We start from the raw sequence: 23,088 nt of genomic DNA on the forward strand, positions 1-23,088 counted from the left end.
TTATTAATTTACAGCCACACATTAAGCACTTACTGAAAGCAACACTCATCGTCTCAGCATGACGCGACCATGAAGGCAGCAAGCACCATTGTATTACTACAACGTATGCAAATATACTCTGCTGCCTAATAGTAATAAACGCACAAAAGTACGTACTACATGGACCAATCGCGCCACCCTAATCCTCCACAGTTATCATGGCCATGCCCCCTTAATCCTCTAAGTTAATCATTCATCCATGCCTAATGAGTAATGACCCTGCACTAGGGGAACACCTCAGCGGCGACGTAGAAATGACTGGAGAGGGAAGGGGACGGACGGTAGATGCTACTGCCGCTAAGCTCCGCACCACTGATGCTCACCAAACCCCCCTTATTCGTGCCGCCACTAAGCACGCTCGCTCAGGTCGCTAATGGCGCACCAACGTTACGACCAACCCCAAACGAGAGGAGCCTAAGTGCATTGCCGCTTTAACTGTCTGATCTGAAAACTAAACAACGACCCATCGAGCTGTTTTCTGTCGACCTGGTCGGAACTCGGGGTCGGCGCAAGTCAACTTTGCACCATCATCACGCACACTCCAGAGCTCCGTCCTGTAACTCCTCGGCGGCTCCTATTTATACCTGCACCATGTCATGCTCAACACAAATCAAACCAAACCAAACCAAAGCAGCAAAGCATCTAGTAATAGCAAGCAAACTAAGTAGCACCAACAGTTTCGTTTGTGGTTGAGATCGATGGAGGCCAGGGGTAGAGCCATGCCGGCGGTTGCTGCCGCGGTTCTCGTGCTGCTAGTTCTCGTCCCGGAGGCATGCCGGGCGGAGCGGTTCATCGTCGGCGACACGGCCCGGTGGACATGGGGCTACAACTACACCGATTGGGTCGTTAAGAAGGGACCCTTCTTCCAGAACGACATCCTTGGTATGACACTTCGGTGCTCTGCTTTCCTTTCTTTGGCCTTAATTCAGTCCAGTCCTTGGTGTGGTTTGCGGGCAACACTTTGTGTTGTGTTTTGCCATTGCCATGATAGGATGTACAGCACTTCGAGCAACTAACTGCCGACATACGGTTTTTAAACAAGTTTGCATAAAATATGTTCATTCTACGTGGTGTCATTTCACACTAGCTGGCCTTCTAAAAGCTCCTCATGTCTTGCTAACAAGATACAATAACTAACTGCAGCAACTACTTTTTAAGCAACAACAAAATTCTTTCATCAACTACATAAAGATTCAGCAAACTAGTAGTTGGTTTGCACATGGGAATGACATTTCTTGTGGACAGTCGTAGGGTACGCCTGACGATCCAACAATTTTGTGGTAAAGCTATCCTATATAGATGAAAATTCATGCAATAACAGAAAATTAATGTACCTAAGTACCTAACCCCACAGCAGCCCAGGTCGGACACCACCACTACCAGCCTGCTCTCACTGCCAGCCTGCTTACCTGGCTTTCACTTCACGTCACATAAGTATTTACCGGACAGTAGATCTATATAGATATGAACTGCAAAATCCTTAGATATACTTACTGGGTTTGGATGGGCGTGCATATGCAGTGTTCAGGTACGACCCGCCGAACACGACGACGCACGCACACAGCGTGTACATGATGAAGAACTTGGCGGACTACCAATCGTGCAACCTCAACGCGTCCAAGCTGGTGGCCGACGTGATGCAGGGCGCCGGATCCGGCTTCGAGTTCGTCCTCAAGAAGCGCAAGATGCACTACTTCGTCTGCGGCGAGCGCGGCGGCATCCACTGCAACGCTGGCCAGATGAAGTTCATCGTCAAGCCCAAGAGTTCAGTCTGCCGCGACTGACCCGCGCCCCAGCTCTTGTGGTCGACCTTCTTCTGCATGCCACCTTCTTTGTTGCTGCCGCTGGCTGAAATCATTTATTATGCTTGCTTCTAAGTTATCAATTGGTACATTTATATGTGTCATGTGGTGTATCTGTGGTGCGTGAGACTGTTTATGCAAGACTCGGTTGTGCATGTGAATTGTGGTGTGTGTTGTGTTACAAATCGAAGGAGGGTGTAATGAGAAATGAGGGGCTATGAGTAGCTAGCGTGTTCATGAGAACTGAGTTCCCAAAATGAACAAGATTTCTGTCCAAGGAAAAAATCTCAATCATATCATATCTGGATAATAACTATTTCCTTTCTAAAACATGTGTGCTGAAGCAAATAACTACAATTAGATACCATGGGCGATAAGAGTCTCATTGAGACAGCAAAAGAATGAAAAAAGAAGATGAGAGATGGGTGCAATTCATGAAAGGTTGTTTCAGTGATCTGACAATTGGTCAGCATTAAGCCAGGTAAATCTACCTGAGACTGAGTAGAAGACACGCCAGGAAAATGAGCACCTGTCTTCCACATGGTTATTTCATCTTCAGTTTCCTTGGTCAGCGCTGATGCCAATTATTTTGATATGGGCACGAAAACATCGAAGTAATCAATGCTCCAACTCAGAATGGTTGTGGACTTTATCGTAGCAAACTTCCCCAGGATGCCAGCCTTGTTGTAGTTTGATTGTGAACAAGGTTCTGTTGCAGATCACACGTGCCCTGCGTTATTTTGTGGACTGCATCTTGCTTGTGATCAGTTCTGGATTGCATATAGATCATAATCATCTTGCGTGGAAGTGCTTTCTTCACTCTGTCATCACTCCATTGTTGAGCGATCTTCATACTAGATTTGCATCCTCTTTCAGGTAAAAATATTGAGCCATACTGGGCGCTGAGTTCACTTGCTTACCCTTCTGTAATCAAGACATCCAGAAGCTCAACAGATCTCCTAAGCTTTCTGTCCCGGCACACAGCCTCGATCAGCTTTTCCCAACAACTAGCCTCTGGCATGAATCCAACTTTGGCCAATCCATACAACGCGACCGTGGCATCTGCTACACGGCCAACGTCACACAGACCAATCAACAGGGTGTTTGAGGCTGCATAGTGTGGTCGAAATCCTCGTCCGAGCATCAGCCCCAGCAAGCCAACGGCCTTCTCCATCTCTCCACGTGAGCACAGACTATTCATCACAATCCGATAGCTTGCGACGTTCAGCTGAACTCCTTCCAGTGGCACTCTCCCGAGCAAGTCCATGGCTTCCACCATCCTCCCATCTTTGCACAACCCCTCGATCAGCAAATTGTATGTGACAACATCAGCCTTACATCCCTTCTCCCTCATCTCCATCACAAGATCGATCCCCTCGTCGACACTCCCATGCCTGCAAAGGCACCCGATCAGCGCCGTGTAGCTGACAGCGTCTGGCTCCACCCCAGCAGTCCTCATCTCCTCAAACACCTGCTTCGCGTTGTCCACCTCCCCTTTCCTACAATGCCCATTCATCAGGGTGGCGTAGTTGAAAGCATTCGGCTCGCAGTCATTCTTCCTCATAAATCCAAAGAGTGTCCGCGCCTTCTCCACCTGCCCCAGCCTGCAGAATCCGCCGATGATCACATTGTACGTCAGCTGGTCCGGCACGATGTGGTCTTTCTCGATCATCTCCTCGAACAGTTGAAACGCTTCCTGCATCTTACCCGCACGAGACAGCCCGCCGATCAGGGTTGAGTAGGTGACCAGGTCTGGGCTCACGTCGCCGCAAGCGTAGACGCGCATTTCGTCGAGCACCCTGAAGGCGGTCTCCGAGTCGCCGCTCTTGACGTAGTGCTTGATGAGGATGTTGTAGACGCAGGTGTTGGGGGTGGGGAGGTACTTGTTCCTGGGGTCGCGCAGGTCGGCGATGAGGTCGGCGAGGACGCCGGGGCAGCGGGAGGAGACGAGGCGGTCGAGGCAGACGGCGAGGGCCTTGTGCGAGACGCGGCTGCGGCGGAGCAGCGAGGGCAGGAGGCGGAGGAGCGTGAGCGCGTGGTCGGGTGGCAGGAGGCGGAGGAGCGGCAGGAAGTGCGGCTCGAGGAAGCGGCAGGGCGTGGAGGCCGCGCGGCGGAGGACGGCGGCGGCGGCGGACGGGAGGCGCGCGCGCGCGAGGCGGATGAGGAGCGCGGAGAAGGTGGCCGCGGTGTGCGAGAAGCCGCGCTGCTGGGCGGCGGCGTTGAAGAGGTCGAGCGCGCGCTGCCCGGACTGGGAGGAGGCGATGAGGCGCGCGAGGTCCGGGTGGTCGACGTAGCGCGGCGGCCGCGAGGAGGGCGGCGGAGGGGGCGGGGGCGGCGCGGCGCGGGTGGGGCTGCGGTACTGGAGAGGCGAGATCCACGGGAGCGGCGGGGCCTTGGCGGACGCGGGCAGTGGCGGAGGTTTCATGGCCGGCGGTGGAAGGGAGGGAGACAGGGAGTCTTCTGAGCTTCTGCCGGCAAGTAGGGGACTGGAGATGGGCGGCGGCTGATTTGGGTGCCCGTTTGTTTGCGGCGGGGCGGCCGCAGTGTGTTTGTGGGAGTGCCGGCCGTTGGGCGTTGGCTTGGATGTGAAAGAAGTCTAAATGACCCCCCTATGTATTGAGTTTGGGATGCTAGATCCCCCTAAGTATTAAGTGGGACACATAACCCCCTTAAGTATGAGATACCAGCCAAATCACCCCCTCAGGCTGCTGATGGCTGTTTTAGTGGTGGTTTTGGTCCACGTGGACAACGGTGTTTTTGGTCCACGCTCCTCCCGCGCCGCTCTGCTTGGCACAGCGCCGCCGCTCCAATCTCTCCCGCCGCTGTCTCTCATCAAATAGATGCCGAGACATAGAAGATGAGAGGGGCCGCAAGCGCAAGCAAGGAGACGATGGATGGCGGTAGCGGCGGCACTGCGCCTGCACGATGGATGGCAGGTCAGCGAGAATGGCGGCTACCTCCAGCTCACGCTTGCTGAACTCCTCCTCCACCACGACCAGGTGTGCTCACGGCCGCCATGGAGGCCAAAGAGAGTGCGATCGAGGGAGATTGGTGTGCGTGTGCGATGGCGAGAGCAGGGGAGAGGGGGCAGATTAGTTTGGGTTTGTTTTGGTTTAGTAGCGGAAAGAAGTCACGAGTTTTGTGACGCGAGGTTCCTGGCGCCGCCGTGTGTGAGGTTCTGTGACGCGGTCATCCGGGCACTCGGCGTCGGCGCGCGCGACCGCTCGCGGTGGAGCAGCGCGATCCTCCCCGCCTCCCGCACCACGGCGCCATCGGTGAGCTGCATCTTGCTACACACTTCGCCTCGACCTCCAGCGCACAAGGGCGGCGCTGGCGAGGAAGGCAAAAGACCTGGGGTGGCTGGTGGCCGGGTGCCTTCCGGACGCCGCGCTCCAGATGCAGATACACGCCATGGTCGCGCTCATGCAGGACCTCTCCTCCGTTTCATCCTTGCTGTCTCGGTTGTGATTAATCCAAGCCAACGGCAGCTCCAAGATTCCTGATGCACATACATTTATTCCCATCCAGATTGATGCTGTTGAATCGATACACCAGTGTCCACGTGGACCAAAACCACTACTAAAACAGCTATCACCATCCTGAGGGGGTAATTTATCCGGTATCTGATACTTAGGGGGGTTATATGTACCGGTTGATACTTAGGGGGGTTTAGCGTCCCAAATCTAATACATAGGGGGGTTATGTGAACTTCTTTCGCTTGGATGTGGACTGTGGGTAGGTATCAGCGCGCCATCACTGGCTCCTGACGCACGGCCGCAACTTCAAACCGGCACTCCTGCCGGCAACCCACACGGGCAGCAGCGCAACCAGTGACAGCTTGCTCTTCGACCATAGTGAATCGCGTTCCTAGTCTCATCGAGCTTCCATTAGCTTGAAACTCCGATCAGACTTTCAATTGCAGTCTATGGAGTGTGTGGCACAAATCGCAGAATTTTTGAGAATATCTCTGCCTCGCCTAAGAGTTTGTTTACCATATTTAGGGACGATTTAGATAACCTGAAGATTGCCTATCGCGACTAGTCTTTCCCTTGTTTTATTTTCGTTTTCTTTTTCCCTGGCTTTGTCATTGTACAACTTTTCCATCTTTACATATACTCCGTATAAAATAATACGTGACAACTTCTTTTCGATCGATGCAAATAAAATTCTATCAATATCCTATGGTATGGAGGATTTTGTTTTGTAGCATGGAGACATAATAAGAACACAATTTTTTCTGTCCGGGTTGCATATCATGGAGAATGGAAGCACCAGTTTGAGGAGAAGGAGAGAAATTTACAAGATCCTTGACAATAAAGGATAAATGGAGTGTGGAACTCTCTATGGAAAAGTTCGGTTTCAGCAAAGGTAAAAATTTCCGCATGGAACTCCAGAACCACATTGCCCCCGCTCAAGTGCCGCCCTCCTCCTCCACCGCAGCTTTTCGTCACAGCACTGCTAGCACGAGCTCTGTGACGCAAGCTCTAGCCACAATTCATGTTCAGAACTGACAAACAACGCGGGGGATTGAACCTCCTCGCCGGAAATTGGCCGGACTCTAGAGAGTCTAGAGGCGGTGCCTTCCTTAAAGTTATGTCCCGCCAAAGGTTTTTTCTTTGCCTTTTACGCTATACCTTGCCCTCCAAACTGCACATACAAGGTTCAGATGCATGCCTTGTTTGGCGGTTTACCGGACAAGGTTTTAGAGCATCCCCACTGATCTCCCCGAGAAGCCCACCATGACCACTTTTTTTCATTCGGACGGCGAAAAACGGCCCGGCCACGCCGACCACGCCCTGGCTCTCCCGCCCCGCTGGCCACCGGCCAAGCCGACCCACCGCCCCACCCTCCCGACCCTCCGGCCACGCCGCCCCTCACGCCACTCCGCCTTCGTCCACGCCATCGGCGGCGGGCGCCTGGTCCCCGCTGGTCTCTTCCCGCTGCCAGGCGTCGAGGCCGGGTCTCTTCCATCCGCGCCGCCGCGCCCCGAGCGAGGCCGTCCCAGCTCGCCGCCGCACCACCAGCGGCCGCCCGCTCTCCTCACTTGGTCGGCGCCGTTCTTCTCACTCGGCTGGCCCGCACACCCACCTTCTCACGTCCTGAGCGAGGCGAGGCCGTGGCGCCCTCGAACCCGCGGAGGCGCAGTAGGTCGAGGCCAAGCGGGGCCAGCGCGGGCGAAGTCGTGGCCGGGCTGGTCGTGGCTGGCCGGCGGAGGCACAGTAGGTCGAGGCCAAGCGAGACCAGCGTGGGCGAGGTCGTAGCCGGCATGGTCCATGGTCGAACACCTCATGAGCAGCTTGGCGTGGGGTGCACATGGCTGGAAGTTTGTTGCCCCCATGCCAAAAATTGATCCAATCCGGAGCTAATTTCGTCCGGAATTCAGCCCGGGGGCCTCGAACGAGTGCTGGTCGACCATATTTGCAATATCTGGAACTGACTTTTTTTTGGCCAAAACTGCAAAGTGCCGGTTATTTTATGGTTTTGGAGTTTCCGCGGAATCTACTACAGATGCTCTAGTTCTTCACCGAGTAGTTCAAAACAGCACGGATACTAAAAGCGCAAGCATTGAAATTTGGTAACATGTTTTGGAAACGCACAATTTAATCTATTTGTTACAAAGGGAGAGAAAAATGCACCGAAGCCCTACCATATGCACACCAAATCATGCATCATCGGATCCAATAATTTTCAGTTTGAGATCATAAGCTTTGGCAAACAGTTCATCCCTGTTTTCCTGCGAGTGACAAACAGTTAAGCACACGGTGAGAAGTTAAACATAGTAGAGCACACAATAGAACAATACTGTGTTGAGGGCATATGGTGTATCCGAACTTCCGAAGACTACAATCTCTAGTGTCGTTGGAAAGAAGCAAATAGGGGCACACCTTGAAAAGAAGATACCGTGAGCTGAACCAAATTGTGTATCCGAGGCCTACAATCTCTAGTATCCTTGGGAGCTGAGGGCATGATTGCAATCAGTGAATCAAGTAGAGTTTTTTGACGGTAGAAAAAGAATACAATTTCGAATAAAGAATAAAGATTTAATGACTGCTCACCAAGGGAATTGATTCAATTGCTGAAATAAAGGCAGACAAAATCCACCCGGCAACGAAAGCACCCGTACCATACATGACATAAGTAAAGGTCTCCTTGAAGCCCAACTGGAACATTTGAAACAAGAAGATTCCACAATATAAACTGAAACTCAATGACATGTGCAAGGAAACAAGGTTTAGCAAACCATACTACTGTTTCTGCGGATGACATGTAGCCTAGTGGTTCAAACGGTAGAACAAGATATTAATTCTCCATGAACAAGAGATGGAAAACACGATACTTCACAACTAGTTGTGCGTGCACCTATGTTGAGAATACGCATCGCAAAGTTTTCAAAATGGGGAAAAAATCTTAATCTACTACATGTTGTAACATGACCACTCTCTCTTGTGAAATTGAAAGATTTGATTGATATGTGATGTAAGAAAAGGACAAACGGAAAACTAGAAGATTAGTATAGCAACTATACCCGCGCACATTTGTGAGTTTGAAAAACAATAAATGATTTAAATCCATCAAGAATTATGGACGAATTAATGCAATAATCATCAGCACAAGTACATCTCTACGCTTAGGCAGTAAGCTGATTGATGAATCTGAGAGAATTCTCAACTGCGGGTAGAACAAAAAAAGAAATAATGAAAACATACATGGCTTCGGTTCTAGGCGAAATTCTGATAACCTCATAGCAAAATGGGACTCTAGAGATGCGTATTGTGGGATAACAACTTAAATCAACTAATCCAGTACAAGCTAAAGTTCAGAGGCACTTCGACTGTAGCATAACCCTGAATGTCTGATACTTACCAAAACATAGTCAATGTTATTAGACTACTTGTTTCTGCATTACTCCACTAATGGACGCAATATAACAAACATGCTGCGTGCAGAACAGGGAAGTTACCTTGTTGGCTGCCGCGCTGTCACTGGCGCTGCCCACCGCCACCAAGCTCTGTTCGAACGGCGGTAATGGCACATCCACGGCCTCCTTTATTGCCACCGCCGCCGCGTCAGGCTTCTCCGCGGCGCCCACTTCCGCGCCGGCACAGCGCAGCCCTGTACAGGAACAACAAACAAGTTTTGAGGTAACGTTCGATGCATCCTGCTCTGCTCCCCGGCGAGACCTCGAGACGGAAAACTGCCGCGGCGACGGGCGGAGACCGGTGCGGTAAGGGCGACGTTGTACTTTGCTGTGCGGCCGCGCGGGACGGGGAACCTGCCGGCGGCGTCGATGCGGAGCAAGGCCGACATCGCCTTATGAGTTATGAAGCAGCTTGCTCTGTTGCAGTGCAAGTGTACTCCAATGTGTGCCGTATGCCCGTATCACTGGAGTGTACACAAGCTTTGGCTGCAGGGTCCATGCATGTGATGTGGGCTGTTCTACCATCAGGTTCAGAACACTTTCTATTTCAGCTTGTTTGTTTCTACCAACATTTTTCAATCGCACCTTGAGCACATACCATGTCCATGTCACGGCTATGATCCTGATCTGCTTGCGTTTCTACTTTCTAGTGATCATCGGTCTCCAATTTGTTCTTTTTAGAAGACGATCAGTGGTTTCCAAAAACATCCTGCCCCGTCACATCAGAATAAGTCTCGACTCCCAACTTGAGTGGGCCGAGTATCTGTAGCCCTTGCGGGCTGGCCCGTTTCCATCACCAAGCTGAATCTGCCCACAAGGTCGGTTCCCAGTTTCCCGAAAAGAAAACGTCGGTTCCTACTTCCTAGGGTCGTATCGATCGCGCTCGCAGGTTTCTCGGGATCGATCCGTTCTCGGGTTGCCGTCGTATGATCTGCCTTGTACTCCAAAACTCCCAAGCCCTAGCCATGGAATCCTCGTCCACCATCCCGGGCTCCTCTCCCGTCGACGACGACCACCACATGTCCGTCGACGAGTCAGATGCCGTCACCGCGCTGAAGAATATCGCTCGGCAGCGGGCTCGCCGCGCCGGCACGAACGTCCACCCGACCTTCATCAACTACGATCCATCCCTGAACTCCGCGGCGTTCGACTCCGTGACGAGCAGGTTCGTCAGTCTCTCGGAGATACCGCTGGATCTTCTCGTGCCGCCCAAGTTTAAGAGCAGGCGGCTGCCCCGCCCGGGCCGGTCGCGGCCGACGCCGGTAATGAGCTCGCCGCCTCGGCTGCCGTCGCAGAAGGACCAGCTCGACTGGAAGGTCCCGCCTTGCATGTCGCCATGGAAGAACCTCAGGGGGTACACGATCCCCCTCGACAAGCGGCAGAGGCCGTCGGAGGGCGGCGAGGAACTTCGAAACCGGATCAGCGACAACTTCGTCAGCCTGACGGAGTCGCTGCGCGCCGCGGAGGTGAAGGCCAGGCTGATGGAGATGAGGGCCAAGTTGGTGCTGCGGCGGGAGCAGGAGCTGCGACGGCTCGCCGCCAGTGCGCGCGGTGAGAGGGCAGCAAAGGCTGTTGTTCCGGCGGCGCCGCCGGTGAGCGTGACAGAGGATCCAGAAGACGAGAAGCCCAAGGCAAAGCACGGCGACTCTGACATCTGCGGCGCCCATGCAGATGAGCAGTTGGAGGTGACGGAGTCGCTGCGCGCCGCGGAGGTGAAGGCCAGGCTGATGGAGATGAGGGCCAAGTTGGTGCTGCGGCGGGAGCAGGAGCTGCAACGGCTCGCCGCCAGTGCGCGCGCCGAGAGGGCCGCAAAGGCTGTTGTCCCGGCGGCGCCGCCGGTGAGCGTGACAGATGATCCAGAAGACGAGAAGCCCAAGGCAAAACACGGCGACTCTGACATCTGCGGCGCCCATGCAGATGAGCAGTTGGAGAAGGTTACCAAGAAGACAGACGAGGGGACTCCGGCGAGGGCAGCCGGCAAGAGGGAGAGGCCGGTCGAGCTCGACGAGCCGGAGGAGAGCGACGACCCCTTCGACCTTGATCAATTCATGGCTAAGGTGAAGAAAGGGGACGAGCACTGATCGCACTTTATTACGAGCAAGAAATTCATCCATACTCTGTTACTCCTTGTTTGCCTTTTATTTTTGTTTGCTGAATTTTAGTTTCCCTGTGCTTCAGTTTGCTACTTTGGGTATGGATGAATTCGATCTCGACGAACTACTACGATCGATGCTACATATCAAATAGTGTGAGGATCCAACCTACCTTCATATGCTGATGGTAATGTCAATTCTTCGTCTAGTTTATGTTTAATCAATTATTATTTCAGTCTGGGTTGTATAAGAGAGTACTACATGTGTATGTTCAGACATTGTCGCTGTTTTGTCAGGCTAAGTCGCTAAGGATATTTACAAGGTATTTTTCTCCCTCTCCCTGAGATGTTTTGCGATGACACACACATGGCAGCATTACCGAGTGGTGTCAGGTTAGAGATACATCTCATGACATTAGCAAGCATCAGACTAAACAACGGTCATTGTACATCCTAGCAGCCTGCGCACTGACTAGGTTGATTACTGCTACTCGATTCAGCTGATTTTGTGGACAATCTTCATAAAAATACAGCAAGCGCGGGTAATTAACATGACAGATTAATAGGAGAGCTTGGTGAAGTCTTGTGCATACAAGACAACCAATGCTATTATGTTTGAGTTAGGACTTGGAGGACATCATTTTGAAGTTTTATTGTCGACACTTGTGATGAATCAACAAAGAGCAAATACTGGTGATTCTGCGGTTTATAGCTTTGTTTTTCAGATTTATTATATTAGCAAGTAAAATACTTTCTCATGCACATATGTCGATTGTCATCGCCATGTAGTTACGAGTTTCTTGGCATGAAGCAAGTTTCAGGTAGTACATCCACGTCGCTTAAAATATTATCTGATACTATGTTTATAGAACAATTTTTTATCTATTTGTGGATTTTCACGGAAAGTATATGATGGAGTCTTCAACATGAGTGGTCCCTGCAATTTTCATGTGCTGCAAAGACACTTTCATGGATGAAAATATGTATGCCTTTTGCATCCATTCTTTTGCTCATTGGTTGTAATTAGTGTCAAACACTAACTACGGTTGATGAGCAAAAAGTGGATGTAGAAAACATGTTAGGCTCCACCATATACGTGCCCTCATTATCTCGGCATAGATAGATCATGTCTATAGATATAGAATTCAAACCTATTTTAAGAGAAGCTGATGTAGTATCTTCACACCAAGAAACCTCTCAATTACATGGCCATGAACATTGACATATCTACATAAAGAAAATTTCATTAATTAATAACCAGTACTAACAAGACAAGTTGGGAAATATTTAAAACAATAAAACTACAAATCTCAAATCACCGCCATTTGCTTGTTTATTGTTTATCACGTGACTTTCCAATGAGAACTGCTTATATAAATATTCCTTCCAAATTTATTAGATCAAAATTCTGTAAAATCAAATTATTAGATCAATAAAACTTAGGGTTCATGGGTGCTTATAATGTCCAAATTTGCTTATAATGTCGAAAGTGAAAAAAAATACAAAATTATTAGATCAATTCTGTAAAATCAAAGGTGAAATAAAAAAAAAGCATAAACCCTAAGTTTTTGCAACGAAGAGACAATACGAATCATCAAAATCGCAGACACGAAAAATGGAACCTACCTGGACAGGACACCATCAGTGGCGTATCCACTAGGGGTCATGGGTGCATGGCACCCCCTCTAAAACTACAAATGCTCTTTTATCTACCAAAAATTTGTGTTGATCCTACCAAATGTAAAGGTTAATAGGAAAGTTTTTAAGCTTGGAACCCCACCGATTTCATCTAGATTCGCCACTGGACGCCATGACCTCTGACGCACGAGCAGGATACGTTGATGCCTTGATGGCTACGTACGGATACATTCCTATCAAAAGAAGGGGAAGATTTTGCTTTGCTTGCGCGTCGAGGGCGTCACCGGATCACATGAGCGAAGACGTTTACAGTAGACTGGAATACTCCACGTGGTTATACCCACAGCCGTGTTTAGGTATTCGTATATACCACACCGGAAAACCAGGGCCAAACGAGCCCTGGAGGTCGTAGGAAGTACTGTAGTACGTATAGCAGGACTCTTCGTATATACCACACCGGCAAACCAGGGCCAAACGAGCGCTGGAGATCGTAGGAAGTAGTACGTTTGGTACCGTAGCTTTCTCCAACTGGTCCATGACGGAAAACAGCAATCCATTGCTAAACTGAAACTGGACGACGGTTTTAGGAGGAAGGCACGGATGACCAAACCGGGCGCAAGCTAGCCTGCGTTGCAGGACGCGATAAGCCATCATTGCCCACGCTGCTGCTAGTACAACTACACAGCACCATTCATCAGATCAGAACCTCGTGATGAGTCCGAAAAGACGAGACGTTATCAGATTCGAAAGCCCGGATCGTACGCGCGTCTGCCCACTGCTCACGCTCCCATCACCTTTCGAGCTAGACGGGGACGCTGATGTGCCAGCACGCACATGTAGCAAAACCTACGCCTATCTCGTCTAGGCAGCAGCTATTCGATCGCCCATCGCACACCACGCGGGAAAAGCGCTCCTTCGGCCAAATGTTTGGCGAATTGTTCGGTAGCGGTTTTGGCTCTTGTGCTGCTGCCTGGGTAAACGTGAGCGCATCTCCAACGGAACAACGAAGTGATCGGACCGTCCGCAGCGATGCAAACCGGGCATAAACATGCGTCGTGGACGCGCCGAGCGTCATCTTTTTTTTACCCGGTCCCACACATCAGGAACAGCGAAATCGACGGCTTCGATTTACTTCTTTTTTCTCTTCTTTGTTGTCCTATTGCGACGCTAACACCCAACCCACCCGCCGCCGCCACGCCGCACCGCTGTAGTACACGCCGTCGGCTCGGTCCTCGCCGCGCAGGACATCAAGATCTCAGTTGGGGTACGCTCTAGCGCGCACATGTCGCCTGTTTGGGGGCCAAAATTTACCGGTTGCGTAGCCCAGCCTCGCCGCCCGCGACCTGCTCGATCAATTGCGTCTGTAGGCTTCTTACTCGTGTTTTCAGCGCTATTGTGCACGGCCATTGATCCGCAGCTGGACAAGTTCCGCGCGGAGATCGTTGAATACTCTTCCGACGAGGAGTCCGACCAGTCAACTCAGACAATGGCTACTACTGCGGTCTCCATCCTCCACAAGTACAATTCAAGCCAGACACCGGTGCACCGGGACTCTGTGAAGGGCCGCTCAAAAAACCTACCTCGCAACAGAGTGGAAGGGCACATGCGGCTCCACAATGACTACTTCCACCGCACCGATTCGGTGTTCAAGGAAAAAATGTTCGGATGCCGGTACAGGATGTCAAGGGACCTGTTCATGGTCATTTTACGGGTCGTCAGAGACTACGACCCCTAATTCTAATGCAGGCCCGATGCAACAGGTGCGCTAGACTTTACCTCCTACCAAAAATGCTCCGCAGCTATTCGCATGTTATCTCATATGGAATGACTGCTGATATATTCGATGAGTATTTTTGAATGGGTGAGAGCACCTGCCTTGAGTTTATATACCGGTTTTGCCGAGCCGTGATTGCCATGTTCGAACAACATTACTATAGGAAGCCAATAGTTGAGGGTGCAAGGCGGCTGGTGTCTATCAACGAGTCTAGAGGCTTCCCAAGAATAATTGGCAGCATAGATTGCATGCATTGGGAGTGGAAAAATTGTCCATTTGGATGGCACGGTCAGCACAACGGACATGCGAAGGGCGAACTGTCATTCTTGAAGCAGTCATATCTCAATATTTATGGATTGGCATTCATTTCTTTGGCATGGCCGGTCCAACAACGACATCAATGTGTTGCACCGATCACCAGTTTTCAACAGGCTTATGCAAGGTAAAACTTCCCGGGTGAGCTACGAGGTCAATGGAAATACATATGACAAGCCATATTATTTTGATGATGGCATCTAACCTCACTGAGCCACACTCGTGAAGACTGTCCATAATCCAAACTCGAAGAAGACAATGAGGTTTGCCAAGATGCAAGAGGCTTGCAGGAAAGATGTGGAGCGAGAATTTGGTGTGCTGCAAGCTCGGTGGGCAATTATCCGTCATCTGGCAAGAACATGGTCGCTAAAGACCATGCACGAGGTGATGACATGCTGCGTGATCATGCACAACATGATTGTTGAGAATAAGCATCCCGATGGCCGCAATGAGCACCAGTGGAATTTCTAAGGTGACCTGGTTGCGTCAATCCCTCAATCCCTGGGGCATTATCTTGGGAGGACTATATACATATGAATATAGAAGTCACTGACGAGGTCGTGTGCAGACGCCTACAGACGAATCTGTATTGGCTGGCCATGAAGACAATGCCTAGACGAATATATCATCTTATTTTCATGTAGACTTTTTAAAATTTGATGTAATAACTATGACTTCGTTAAAACTGTTTATTTTGTTATTCTGAAACATCTCAATTCATACCAACACGCAAATACGTCAGTCCGCTGGAGGCACCCCGCGCAAACGGACGCGCGAACAAAAACCGCAGGCCATTTTTGCGTCGTGGACAAATTATGCGTCCCAAATACGCCGCCGTGTTGGAGACGGGCTGATTAATTCGCTCCACTAGCAAACAAACAAAAGGCCAGCCAGCTGGGCCAACAGCCCCGCCCAATGGCAAAACATGGGTTGCGGCCTAAACAATAGGACAAGATGAGGAAAAACTGATGCTGCTGCTGCACATAATGCCACTCAGGATCTCAACTAACTAACCCTCCTCATAAAACTAACCTAACCAGATCCAAGTGCTGGCCACCCAGATGCAGTTCGTAACCATAGAAAAACAGTGGCACATGCCCCCCAACCACTGGGCACGTGCGTGTGTGCCTCCATCACCAAGAGGTTCAGAGTAGTGGCAGCGACAAGGCAGGTTCGGGGAGAAAACAATGCAGATTAGCATATCACAAAAAGAAAATTTTAGCAACAGAAGGGGCACAGCCAGACCCATGTGAATTGATTAACAAGGGGCTGTACGTAAAGATCAAAATCATTTGTAGGGACATTCATCGCAACGCTGGAACAGTGATGCTGTTGTTGTTGTTGTACTACTCAGGATTCAAGAATCATTATATTAACGGCAACAGGACACAAGGCAAGCAATAGGGTAGTACGATAAAAACACCAAGATTGCTAGTACTAAAATTTCAAGTCCTCCAATAGTTTTCTGACTAATAGCAGAAATAAGGTGCAACGTAGTGAAGGATAAAGGGCTACAGATGGATACAAAACCAGCATCTACAGGCTACAAAGTACAAACAAGGGAGAACTTTTACCATAGCTGATACTGGCATCATCGTAACACATGAAGCAGATGACAGAACAGCAATCCATGCTGGAATGGGCGCTGCTTAGTCCTTTGTGATGGCCAGAGCAAAATTGAACAACGAAATCCATATTTTGAGGCTTGAGAGAAAAGAAACTGTCTAAAATCTGCTACATGGAGTCTTGAGTGCAATCAGCCCCTGCTCTGCTCCTCATCTATCTATGAGGTAATACTTGGATCAGACGAAGTGAGAGAACAAAGTATGCTTTCTATGTCTTGAACTTTCTCATGTAGCAGATGCTGCTCATGAAGATACACATAAACAAATTATAGAACTCCTCCTTCAACGGCAAATGCCACTCCATCAACAAAGCAACTAGTGAACTTCAATGAGGGGTAAACATATCTGGTGCTTCTTCAGTCCACTGAAAGATAAATTATTATTCCCTGCAAAATCATGAAAACCATTTGCAGGAAATCCACTGGCTCCTCCGGTTAACTTGATCAGGACTAAACCAATTATAACTAGCTCGATCAGGAGCAGCGGACCAAGCAGCACGACCAGGTCAATAGGAGAAGAAAAATCTGCTTCTAATTGCAGCCAAACTTCCAGAAGACAAAAGATGACTACAAAACTTTCACAAATTTAGGTTTATCACTCCTTGCCCCTGCTAATGATCGGTAGAGGTACACCTTATCAACATTCTCTGTTTCCATCTCATCCTGCTCCCTAATTACTTCAACCACCAAGTTAGGCATCCGCTGAGCTACCTCTCTACAACCTCTCGTGGTTAGACTGCATGAATTCATCCACAGGAACCTCATATTGTAGAAACTATCCAGACCTGAAAGCAATCCCTTATCGCTGAAAGGGCTATCTCTGACCTCAAGCTTCTGTAACCTGGTGCATCCCTCAAACAAATACTGAAGCGACAGGTCACTGTCCCCAGAGAAGGCAAGAGACAGAGTCTTTATTAGTTTCCCGTATTTTCCAATGTATGTAAATGCCTTGTCCGTGAGAAGACCAGAGACAGAGAGCCTAGTAAGTTTCTTGCAGTTCATCACTATTGAGCCAAAGCCTTCATCCATGGGCTCCCCAGTGATACGATCAGGACGGCGGCGACCCATAATGCAAAGGCGGAACACCACTAGGTCAGGGCAGTTCTTAGACATAGCTATGACAGCAGTATTTGTCATCCGCTGGCAAAAGTAAAGTATGTATTCAAGCTTCCGACAGCCTTCCGAGATAGCCTGAAGACCAACATCGGACACAGACCCATCAGAGTCCTCAGTCGCATCCAGCGGAAATACTCGCAGCTCACGAAGATCAGAACACGTCTCAGCCACAGCACGGAGGCCTTCATCACCCACGGTATCAAGAACCTAAACAAGATGCAGTTTGGTTCAAATGAGACGAAGTAACAGATAAAACTAGTACCCTGGGATAAAAGTTATTATGGACTTACCCAGAACGTCTGAAGTTTGTGGCATTGGCGAATGACTGGTATGAGATCATCAGCATTGAGGCTTGCAAAGCTAAAGTTCAGGGACGTGAGGTTACCACACACAGGGTATATAGCTGGAAGGTATTCTGGATTGACCTCACGGAAACCTGAGAGGCAGACAATAGACCTGGAGGCAGCAAAAGAGGGCACAAGTTCAGACACCGACATGCCCCCACCTTCTGGTGCGTCAGACCGGAAGGAGCCAGTGCCAAGGTGTGTGAGCTGTGGAGCCCGTGCCATGAGACGGCGGAGCTGCTCCAGCGAAACATGGTGGTTCACACGCAGCCGACGAAGAGAGGGTGAGCGTGCCACAAGGGCCTCCAGGGCCTCGAAGTTGAACGGGACACCAACGCAGTCAAACATGAGGGACTCCATTGATGTGTTTGACACCGGGAACTTGGAGATCCAATCCACTAGTGCGTCCTCCTCATCCTCCACAGAGTTCTCGATTAGTTCCAGAACTTTCAGATGCCTACAAAGTAAGCACATCAAGCCATGAGACGGCAGCTTATACTCATATTGCTCACTTAGGCATAGTAGGAAAACAAGCACATCTGGAAACGTCCAAATCTAGGAGTTGCCGAAGTAGATGAGCATTAAGCTATAACTGGACCGTGAATAATGTAACGGTACACAAAATTGTCTACTACTACAAACGGAGGGATATAAATTGTAATGTTCCCTAGCCAAGATTAGATTTCTCATTCCTCAATGGGCACAAATGCCCTCCTTGGAGCACTGACTAAATAAAGGCATGCTGTTTTGTCCTAACTGGGATAAGCTCAAAGTGGAAGTACTCCCCATTAATACGAATAGGCATCAAGCTTAGCTGGCGAAGCTATATTCTGAGCTAAAAAAATGCAAGTAAATGTAGCAACCAGACAGACATCGCAAGTACGATAAGCTCAAGGATGGCACAAATGCATAATACTAAGTGACAAAGGAGAAGCCCTAATGCAGTGGAGGTTGCTCAGCCAGAGATCCAATCAAGCTGCTGACCCCAAGCCAGGGAAAATGCGTCGCCAGCGACACATGACGAGAAGAGGTTGGGAACATACCGGCACCGCTCGGCGATGATGGCGAGGCCCAGGGTGCTGAAGCCGTCACAGCAGACCAGCGAGAGCTCCTTGAAGAGCGGGAAGGACTGCGCGACGAGCGCGAGGTCGTCGTCGGTGACGGTCATCCGCTTGAGGCAGATGCGCTCGAGGCGCGGGTAGGCGCGGCCCATGGCCGCCACCCAGGGTTGCACGTAGGCGCCCCAGCCCTCGGGGACGAGGCTGAAGTCCGCGAAGCGCGGCTTCCCCTTGAGCACGACGGAGCGCACGCCGCCGAAGCGCTCGACGGCGCGCCCGGGGGAGACGGCGTAGCAGTTGCCGATGAAGAGCTCGCGCCGCGTCTGCGCCTCGGCGCGGTACCAGGAGCGGCAGACGAGCGACGCCGCGTTGCGGTCCCGCGCCGCCGTGAGGAACTCGAGCACGCTCTCCAGCACGTTCTCCAGGACCTGGTCGGGAGGCGCGGAGCGCGGCCCGCCGCCGTTGCCGCCCCGCAGATCCGGGGTCCACCTGTCGCCGGAGGAGCTGGAGTCCTCGGACATGTGCGTGGGCGGCGAGTCCGGCTCCTCCGCCGCCTCGCTCATGCCGGAGGCGGGGGAGGAGGAGGAGGAGGAGTGTGATGGGATCGGTGGTGGTGGTAGTGGTTGGGGGATCGGACAAGGGTGGGGAGTTGGGGCTGTAGTGCTCATGTGAGACTAGAAAAGGATTAAATAATGATTAGATCGGAGAAGCGAAGCGAGGTGGACGGGGGAGGAAGCTTTTTTTTTTTTTTGAGAGTATATTTTTCGTTGCGCTACGGTCACCAAGTAGGAGTACCTTTGTGTACTTTTATACGTATACCTTTGTCGTTTGGACGAACAACATCTAGTATACAGAAATTTGCTCAACATTATCAAAATTTGGATGCATATACACTTGATCTAGTGTATATAGATATATTCAAATTTTGAAAAAGCTGAAACAGCATTTTATGACATCAGAGATTCACTTTTTTTTTAGACATCAGAGATTCACTTGAGATAGTGGGATTGGTTTTACTTTACTGTGGGCCTGCGGCATAGTATGTGTACGCCCTGTGTTACGTGTCTTTTAGCTCAAGGTCATGCTTTTTTTCCCATAATTTTGCGTTTCCACGCTATGTTAAGTTTTTTTTTTGAGAAACACAGTACAAACGCAGACGCTCACATACACGCGCATACACTCACCCCTATGAACGCACACACGCACACCCTACCCCTATGAGCACCTCCGGAAGACTGAGCTAGCGGATTGAATCTTGAAATTGACGAAGTCACCACAGGCGCATCGCTGTCGACGGGAACGTCGCCTCCCACTGAATTAATATTCCGCCTTTATGAGACACACAGATGTCAAACCTGGGGTTTGAACTCTGGTGGGCTGGGGGTACAACCACCCTCCTAACCACCCAACCTCAGGTTGGTTCTCCACGCTATGTTAAGCTGTTGATAGGTTATCACACTAAAAGAAAACGATGGCCGAATCAAAGGGTTCATTGCATTGGCTTTGTTATTTTCTCCTCAAATGTGTAGTTTTGGCATTAATGAGGTATATATGTTTGTTGTGATACAACACTGTTGAAGAAAACATGGTAAATACAAAAAAAAAATTGCATCAACGAACGGAATCACAAAGCATGCACTCACACATAGATTTAGGAATGTACACTACCTGACTACCCACATGACGTAGCAAGAACGTTTATAGGCTAGTATAGTGCATAAAAATTTCCAGCCCTAGTATGGTAGAGTACATTTATACAAGAAAGAAAAACACATGAAGGCATAACATCGTAATAGTCCATATGATTATTGTAATGACAATCATTTCTTCATCTTCTTCTTATTCCATGCTTGATCTTGTCAAGGAAAGTCTTGCCTCTAGTAATGTTGGTGTTACGCGACCCAATACTATATCACATGTTGGGTTGATTTTTACATTGTTTCCCTATTCATCTCTAGCTGTTATCAATGAGATAATGAAGATACTTCTGATTTTTCATTTGTCATCAATCAAAATGAAGTGACGTTGCTGCAAATTACTAAAAAATCGAAGTGAAGTGATAGACAAATTTTTCACGGTGGCACATATCCTCTCACTACCGTAATTTCGAAAGAAACTACTAGTAGAAACGTGCATTTAGGACACGCCTTCTCCGGTGGCTTATGGGAGAAGCTTCTTCCCGCCACTTCACCTAGAAGCTTGGACCCCAAATTTGTTCTGGCTTATAATTGAGTTTGGGCTAAACTAGATTATAAGCCAAAACAAATTGGTGGGGAGAAGCTTATTACAGGGTATCCGGCGGTTGAAAATAGCTCGTCGGGATTTACTTTTTACAAGGTGTCCTATGAATAGAAATTGCCTAATCTTGTTAGAGCATCTCCACCGACGATCCAAATAGCAACCCTAATAGGTCTTATTGGAGTTGCCGATACAAAACAAGCTCCTGCTAGTGCACTCTATAGAAAAAAAAAAAAGAACGGTTGCCAACGTCCCCCATCAAAATGAAGTGATGTCCCCTAGGTGATTACAACTATGCGCGACGGGGGCAATTCATTGGGAGTAGCAGCAGCAATATATGAGGAGGCTACTTTCCTGTGTAGGGGTTTTGCCCGTGTTATTTTCTCCCACTGTCCTAGGGAGGCAAATGAGGCAGCTGATAGCTTCGCCAAGCTCATGGAGGTGACCCAAACTGTTTCGCATGGTGATCCCCTTGACGCTATTAGAGCGGTTATTGCAAATGATGTAACGATTATGTAATGGGCAGCAAGTTTTCTACGCACTCTTTTCCTTACCAGGGTACCTATGGGAACTGAAAGATTTTTCATGAGGCGGCTTGCTTGCTATATATATAGTGAAAGTGTTAAATTCTATATAAAAAAATCGAGATAAAGTGATAGACCGAATTTTCACTGTGGCGTATATATCCTTTTACTAGTACCGTAATTTCCAAAAGGACTTTAAACGCATTGTGGAGTTTCAAAACAAACTAGAAAATATTCCACAGCTAGGACTAGGAAGCCTTTTCCGGGTCTTTTGTTCCCGTTTTTAAAAATCCATCGGACGGGGACGGGGAAAAGCGGGGCACCTGCCGCTCTTTTTTTTCTCGTCGCTGCCTTTTGGCTCCGCGCACGAGCCAAACGCTGGACTGGACTGCGTCGCCCCACCTGGCCGCTGCTTCCGCCTCTGAGTCAAGGGACCCACGCTACCGTAGGGCCCACGTTACAGCGTGTAGCGCAGTTGTACGGTACGGTGCTGGACAGCACGGATGCGTACGTACGTGCATGTGCGTACCTGGGCGTGACCACAAGCACGTTGGTGACGTGGTTTCCGTTGCGAGGCCAAGCCCCGGATCTTTCCTTGAGTAGGCTGCGGCGAGCGAAATGCTCACACGACGCGCGTACCAGCGATGGACGACTATGGCTTCTCCGGATAAGCTCACCCCGGATCGCACCGTCAATCATCATGTTGGCGCCAGTGACCACACAGGGTACGTACGTACCCTGATCTCAGAAGCAGTCACGCACGCACAACAGGGTGGATAAGAACTGAAATAATACGATCCGCAAGGTACGGTCTTAAAAAATACCTTTAGAAGCTGAAAATCCCACCCAAGATAAAAGTTTTTATGTGGTTCCTAAATAAGAAAAAACTATTTACACGAGATAATTTAGCTTAAAGGAATTGGAACGGGGTGCAAAATGTTATTTTTGTGACTTAGAGGAGACAGTGAATCATTTTTTATTATCTCTTGTCCTTTTGTTAAATTAGTCTGGCGTGTTGTTCATGCTACTTTTGATATTTCGCCACCTACGAGTATTATCAATATGTTTGGAAATTGGTTGAATGGTATTGGCACAAAAACTAAGGCGAAAATTCGAAAGAAGTCCAAATAACCCCCCTAACTATTGAGTTGGGGACGCTAACCCCCCTCAAGTTTGGATTGGAGCACTTAACCCCCCTAACTATCAAAAACCAGTCAAATTACCCCTCCGGCCTGTTTTGCTAGCGGTTTTGTCCACATTGGCAAGTGGTTTTAGCCACGTGTAGCAGCTAGTCCAGCGTGGCATCCTGCTCTGCTCAGGCAACGTCTCCACCATCTTCTACTCTGATGGCTGTTTCGAAAGCTGGTCGCTGGCTCTTCTCACGCGACATCTCCACCATATCCTCCATCTTGGAATGAGGTACGCCCGAGGATCCTTGCCAACGGAGGAGGTCACCGAGATGTGCTGCTGCGCATGCGAGTTCATGCCGGCCAGCAGGCGAGCGCGCCCCGTGTTCTGGGTACTCCTGCCGGTCGCCGACGCGGGCGCTAAGGTCTTGCAGCTCCTCCTTGAACGCCCCGCACACAGGATCGGCATGCTCTCCAT

General features: G+C 49.7%; 5 protein-coding genes across 6 annotated transcripts; 2 read left to right on the top strand and 3 right to left on the bottom strand.

The window, feature by feature from the left end:
• On the bottom strand, positions 1–4,360 carry LOC127316091 (uncharacterized). Of its 2 annotated transcripts, none has more exons than XM_071823022.1 (2): positions 2,333–4,360; positions 1–1,887 (listed from the first exon to the last, which is right to left on the bottom strand). In XM_071823022.1, exon 1 carries the CDS (start codon positions 4,264–4,266, stop codon positions 2,758–2,760), a length of 1,509 nt encoding a protein of 502 aa, XP_071679123.1. In that variant the 5' UTR covers positions 4,267–4,360; the 3' UTR covers positions 1–1,887; positions 2,333–2,757. The 2 variants fall into 2 exon arrangements, with proteins under 2 accessions (XP_071679123.1, XP_051202473.2); XM_051346513.2 differs by having other exon boundaries at positions 1–623; positions 1,534–4,360.
• LOC127317703 (blue copper protein 1b) lies at positions 738–2,078 on the top strand. Its single transcript, XM_051348299.2, has 2 exons — positions 738–921; positions 1,561–2,078. Exons 1-2 carry the CDS (start codon positions 738–740, stop codon positions 1,821–1,823), a joined length of 447 nt encoding a protein of 148 aa, XP_051204259.1. The 3' UTR covers positions 1,824–2,078.
• A 3,046-nt stretch (positions 4,361–7,406) lies between the features above and the next one.
• Positions 7,407–9,165, bottom strand: LOC127313369 (uncharacterized). The gene is made up of 5 exons (XM_051343889.2): positions 9,023–9,165; positions 8,803–8,954; positions 7,898–8,002; positions 7,727–7,798; positions 7,407–7,575 (listed from the first exon to the last, which is right to left on the bottom strand). Exons 1-5 carry the CDS (start codon positions 9,147–9,149, stop codon positions 7,504–7,506), a joined length of 528 nt encoding a protein of 175 aa, XP_051199849.1. The 5' UTR covers positions 9,150–9,165; the 3' UTR covers positions 7,407–7,503.
• A 464-nt stretch (positions 9,166–9,629) lies between these two features.
• LOC127317702 (SNW/SKI-interacting protein A) lies at positions 9,630–11,190 on the top strand. Its single transcript, XM_051348298.2, has 2 exons — positions 9,630–10,817; positions 10,939–11,190. The coding sequence occupies exons 1-2, from the start codon at positions 9,687–9,689 to the stop codon at positions 11,005–11,007; spliced, it is 1,200 nt and encodes a 399-aa protein (XP_051204258.1). The 5' UTR covers positions 9,630–9,686; the 3' UTR covers positions 11,008–11,190.
• Positions 11,191–15,988: 4,798 nt separating this feature from the next.
• Positions 15,989–19,404, bottom strand: LOC127317701 (transport inhibitor response 1-like protein). Its single transcript, XM_051348297.1, has 3 exons — positions 18,707–19,404; positions 17,610–18,120; positions 15,989–17,526 (listed from the first exon to the last, which is right to left on the bottom strand). Exons 1-3 carry the CDS (start codon positions 19,387–19,389, stop codon positions 16,771–16,773), a joined length of 1,950 nt encoding a protein of 649 aa, XP_051204257.1. The 5' UTR covers positions 19,390–19,404; the 3' UTR covers positions 15,989–16,770.
• Positions 19,405–23,088: the final 3,684 nt, after the last annotated feature.

Source organism: Lolium perenne, chromosome 7 (assembly GCF_019359855.2).
Source record: "Lolium perenne isolate Kyuss_39 chromosome 7, Kyuss_2.0, whole genome shotgun sequence".
Classification (NCBI taxonomy): Eukaryota; Viridiplantae; Streptophyta; class Magnoliopsida; order Poales; family Poaceae; genus Lolium; species Lolium perenne.

Excerpts from the sequence above, each read along its gene's own strand:
- LOC127317703 (XM_051348299.2), top strand. The coding sequence starts at position 738 with ATGGAGGCCAGGGGTAGAGCCATGCCGGCGGTTGCTGCCGCGGTTCTC. Across the intron at positions 922-1,560 it reads CTTCCAGAACGACATCCTTG|TGTTCAGGTACGACCCGCCG; the intron begins GTATGACACTTC and ends GTGCATATGCAG.
- LOC127316091 (XM_071823022.1), bottom strand. The coding sequence starts at position 4,266 with ATGAAACCTCCGCCACTGCCCGCGTCCGCCAAGGCCCCGCCGCTCCCG.
- LOC127313369 (XM_051343889.2), bottom strand. The coding sequence starts at position 9,149 with ATGTCGGCCTTGCTCCGCATCGACGCCGCCGGCAGGTTCCCCGTCCCG. Across the intron at positions 8,003-8,802 it reads ACAGCGCGGCAGCCAACAAG|TTGGGCTTCAAGGAGACCTT; the intron begins GTAACTTCCCTG and ends CAAATGTTCCAG. Across the intron at positions 7,576-7,726 it reads CACGGTATCTTCTTTTCAAG|GAAAACAGGGATGAACTGTT; the intron begins GTGTGCCCCTAT and ends TGTCACTCGCAG.
- LOC127317702 (XM_051348298.2), top strand. The coding sequence starts at position 9,687 with ATGATCTGCCTTGTACTCCAAAACTCCCAAGCCCTAGCCATGGAATCC. Across the intron at positions 10,818-10,938 it reads TTGATCAATTCATGGCTAAG|TTTGCTACTTTGGGTATGGA; the intron begins GTGAAGAAAGGG and ends CCTGTGCTTCAG.
- LOC127317701 (XM_051348297.1), bottom strand. The coding sequence starts at position 19,389 with ATGAGCACTACAGCCCCAACTCCCCACCCTTGTCCGATCCCCCAACCA. Across the intron at positions 18,121-18,706 it reads ATCATCGCCGAGCGGTGCCG|GCATCTGAAAGTTCTGGAAC; the intron begins GTATGTTCCCAA and ends CTTACTTTGTAG. Across the intron at positions 17,527-17,609 it reads ACAAACTTCAGACGTTCTGG|GTTCTTGATACCGTGGGTGA; the intron begins GTAAGTCCATAA and ends CATCTTGTTTAG.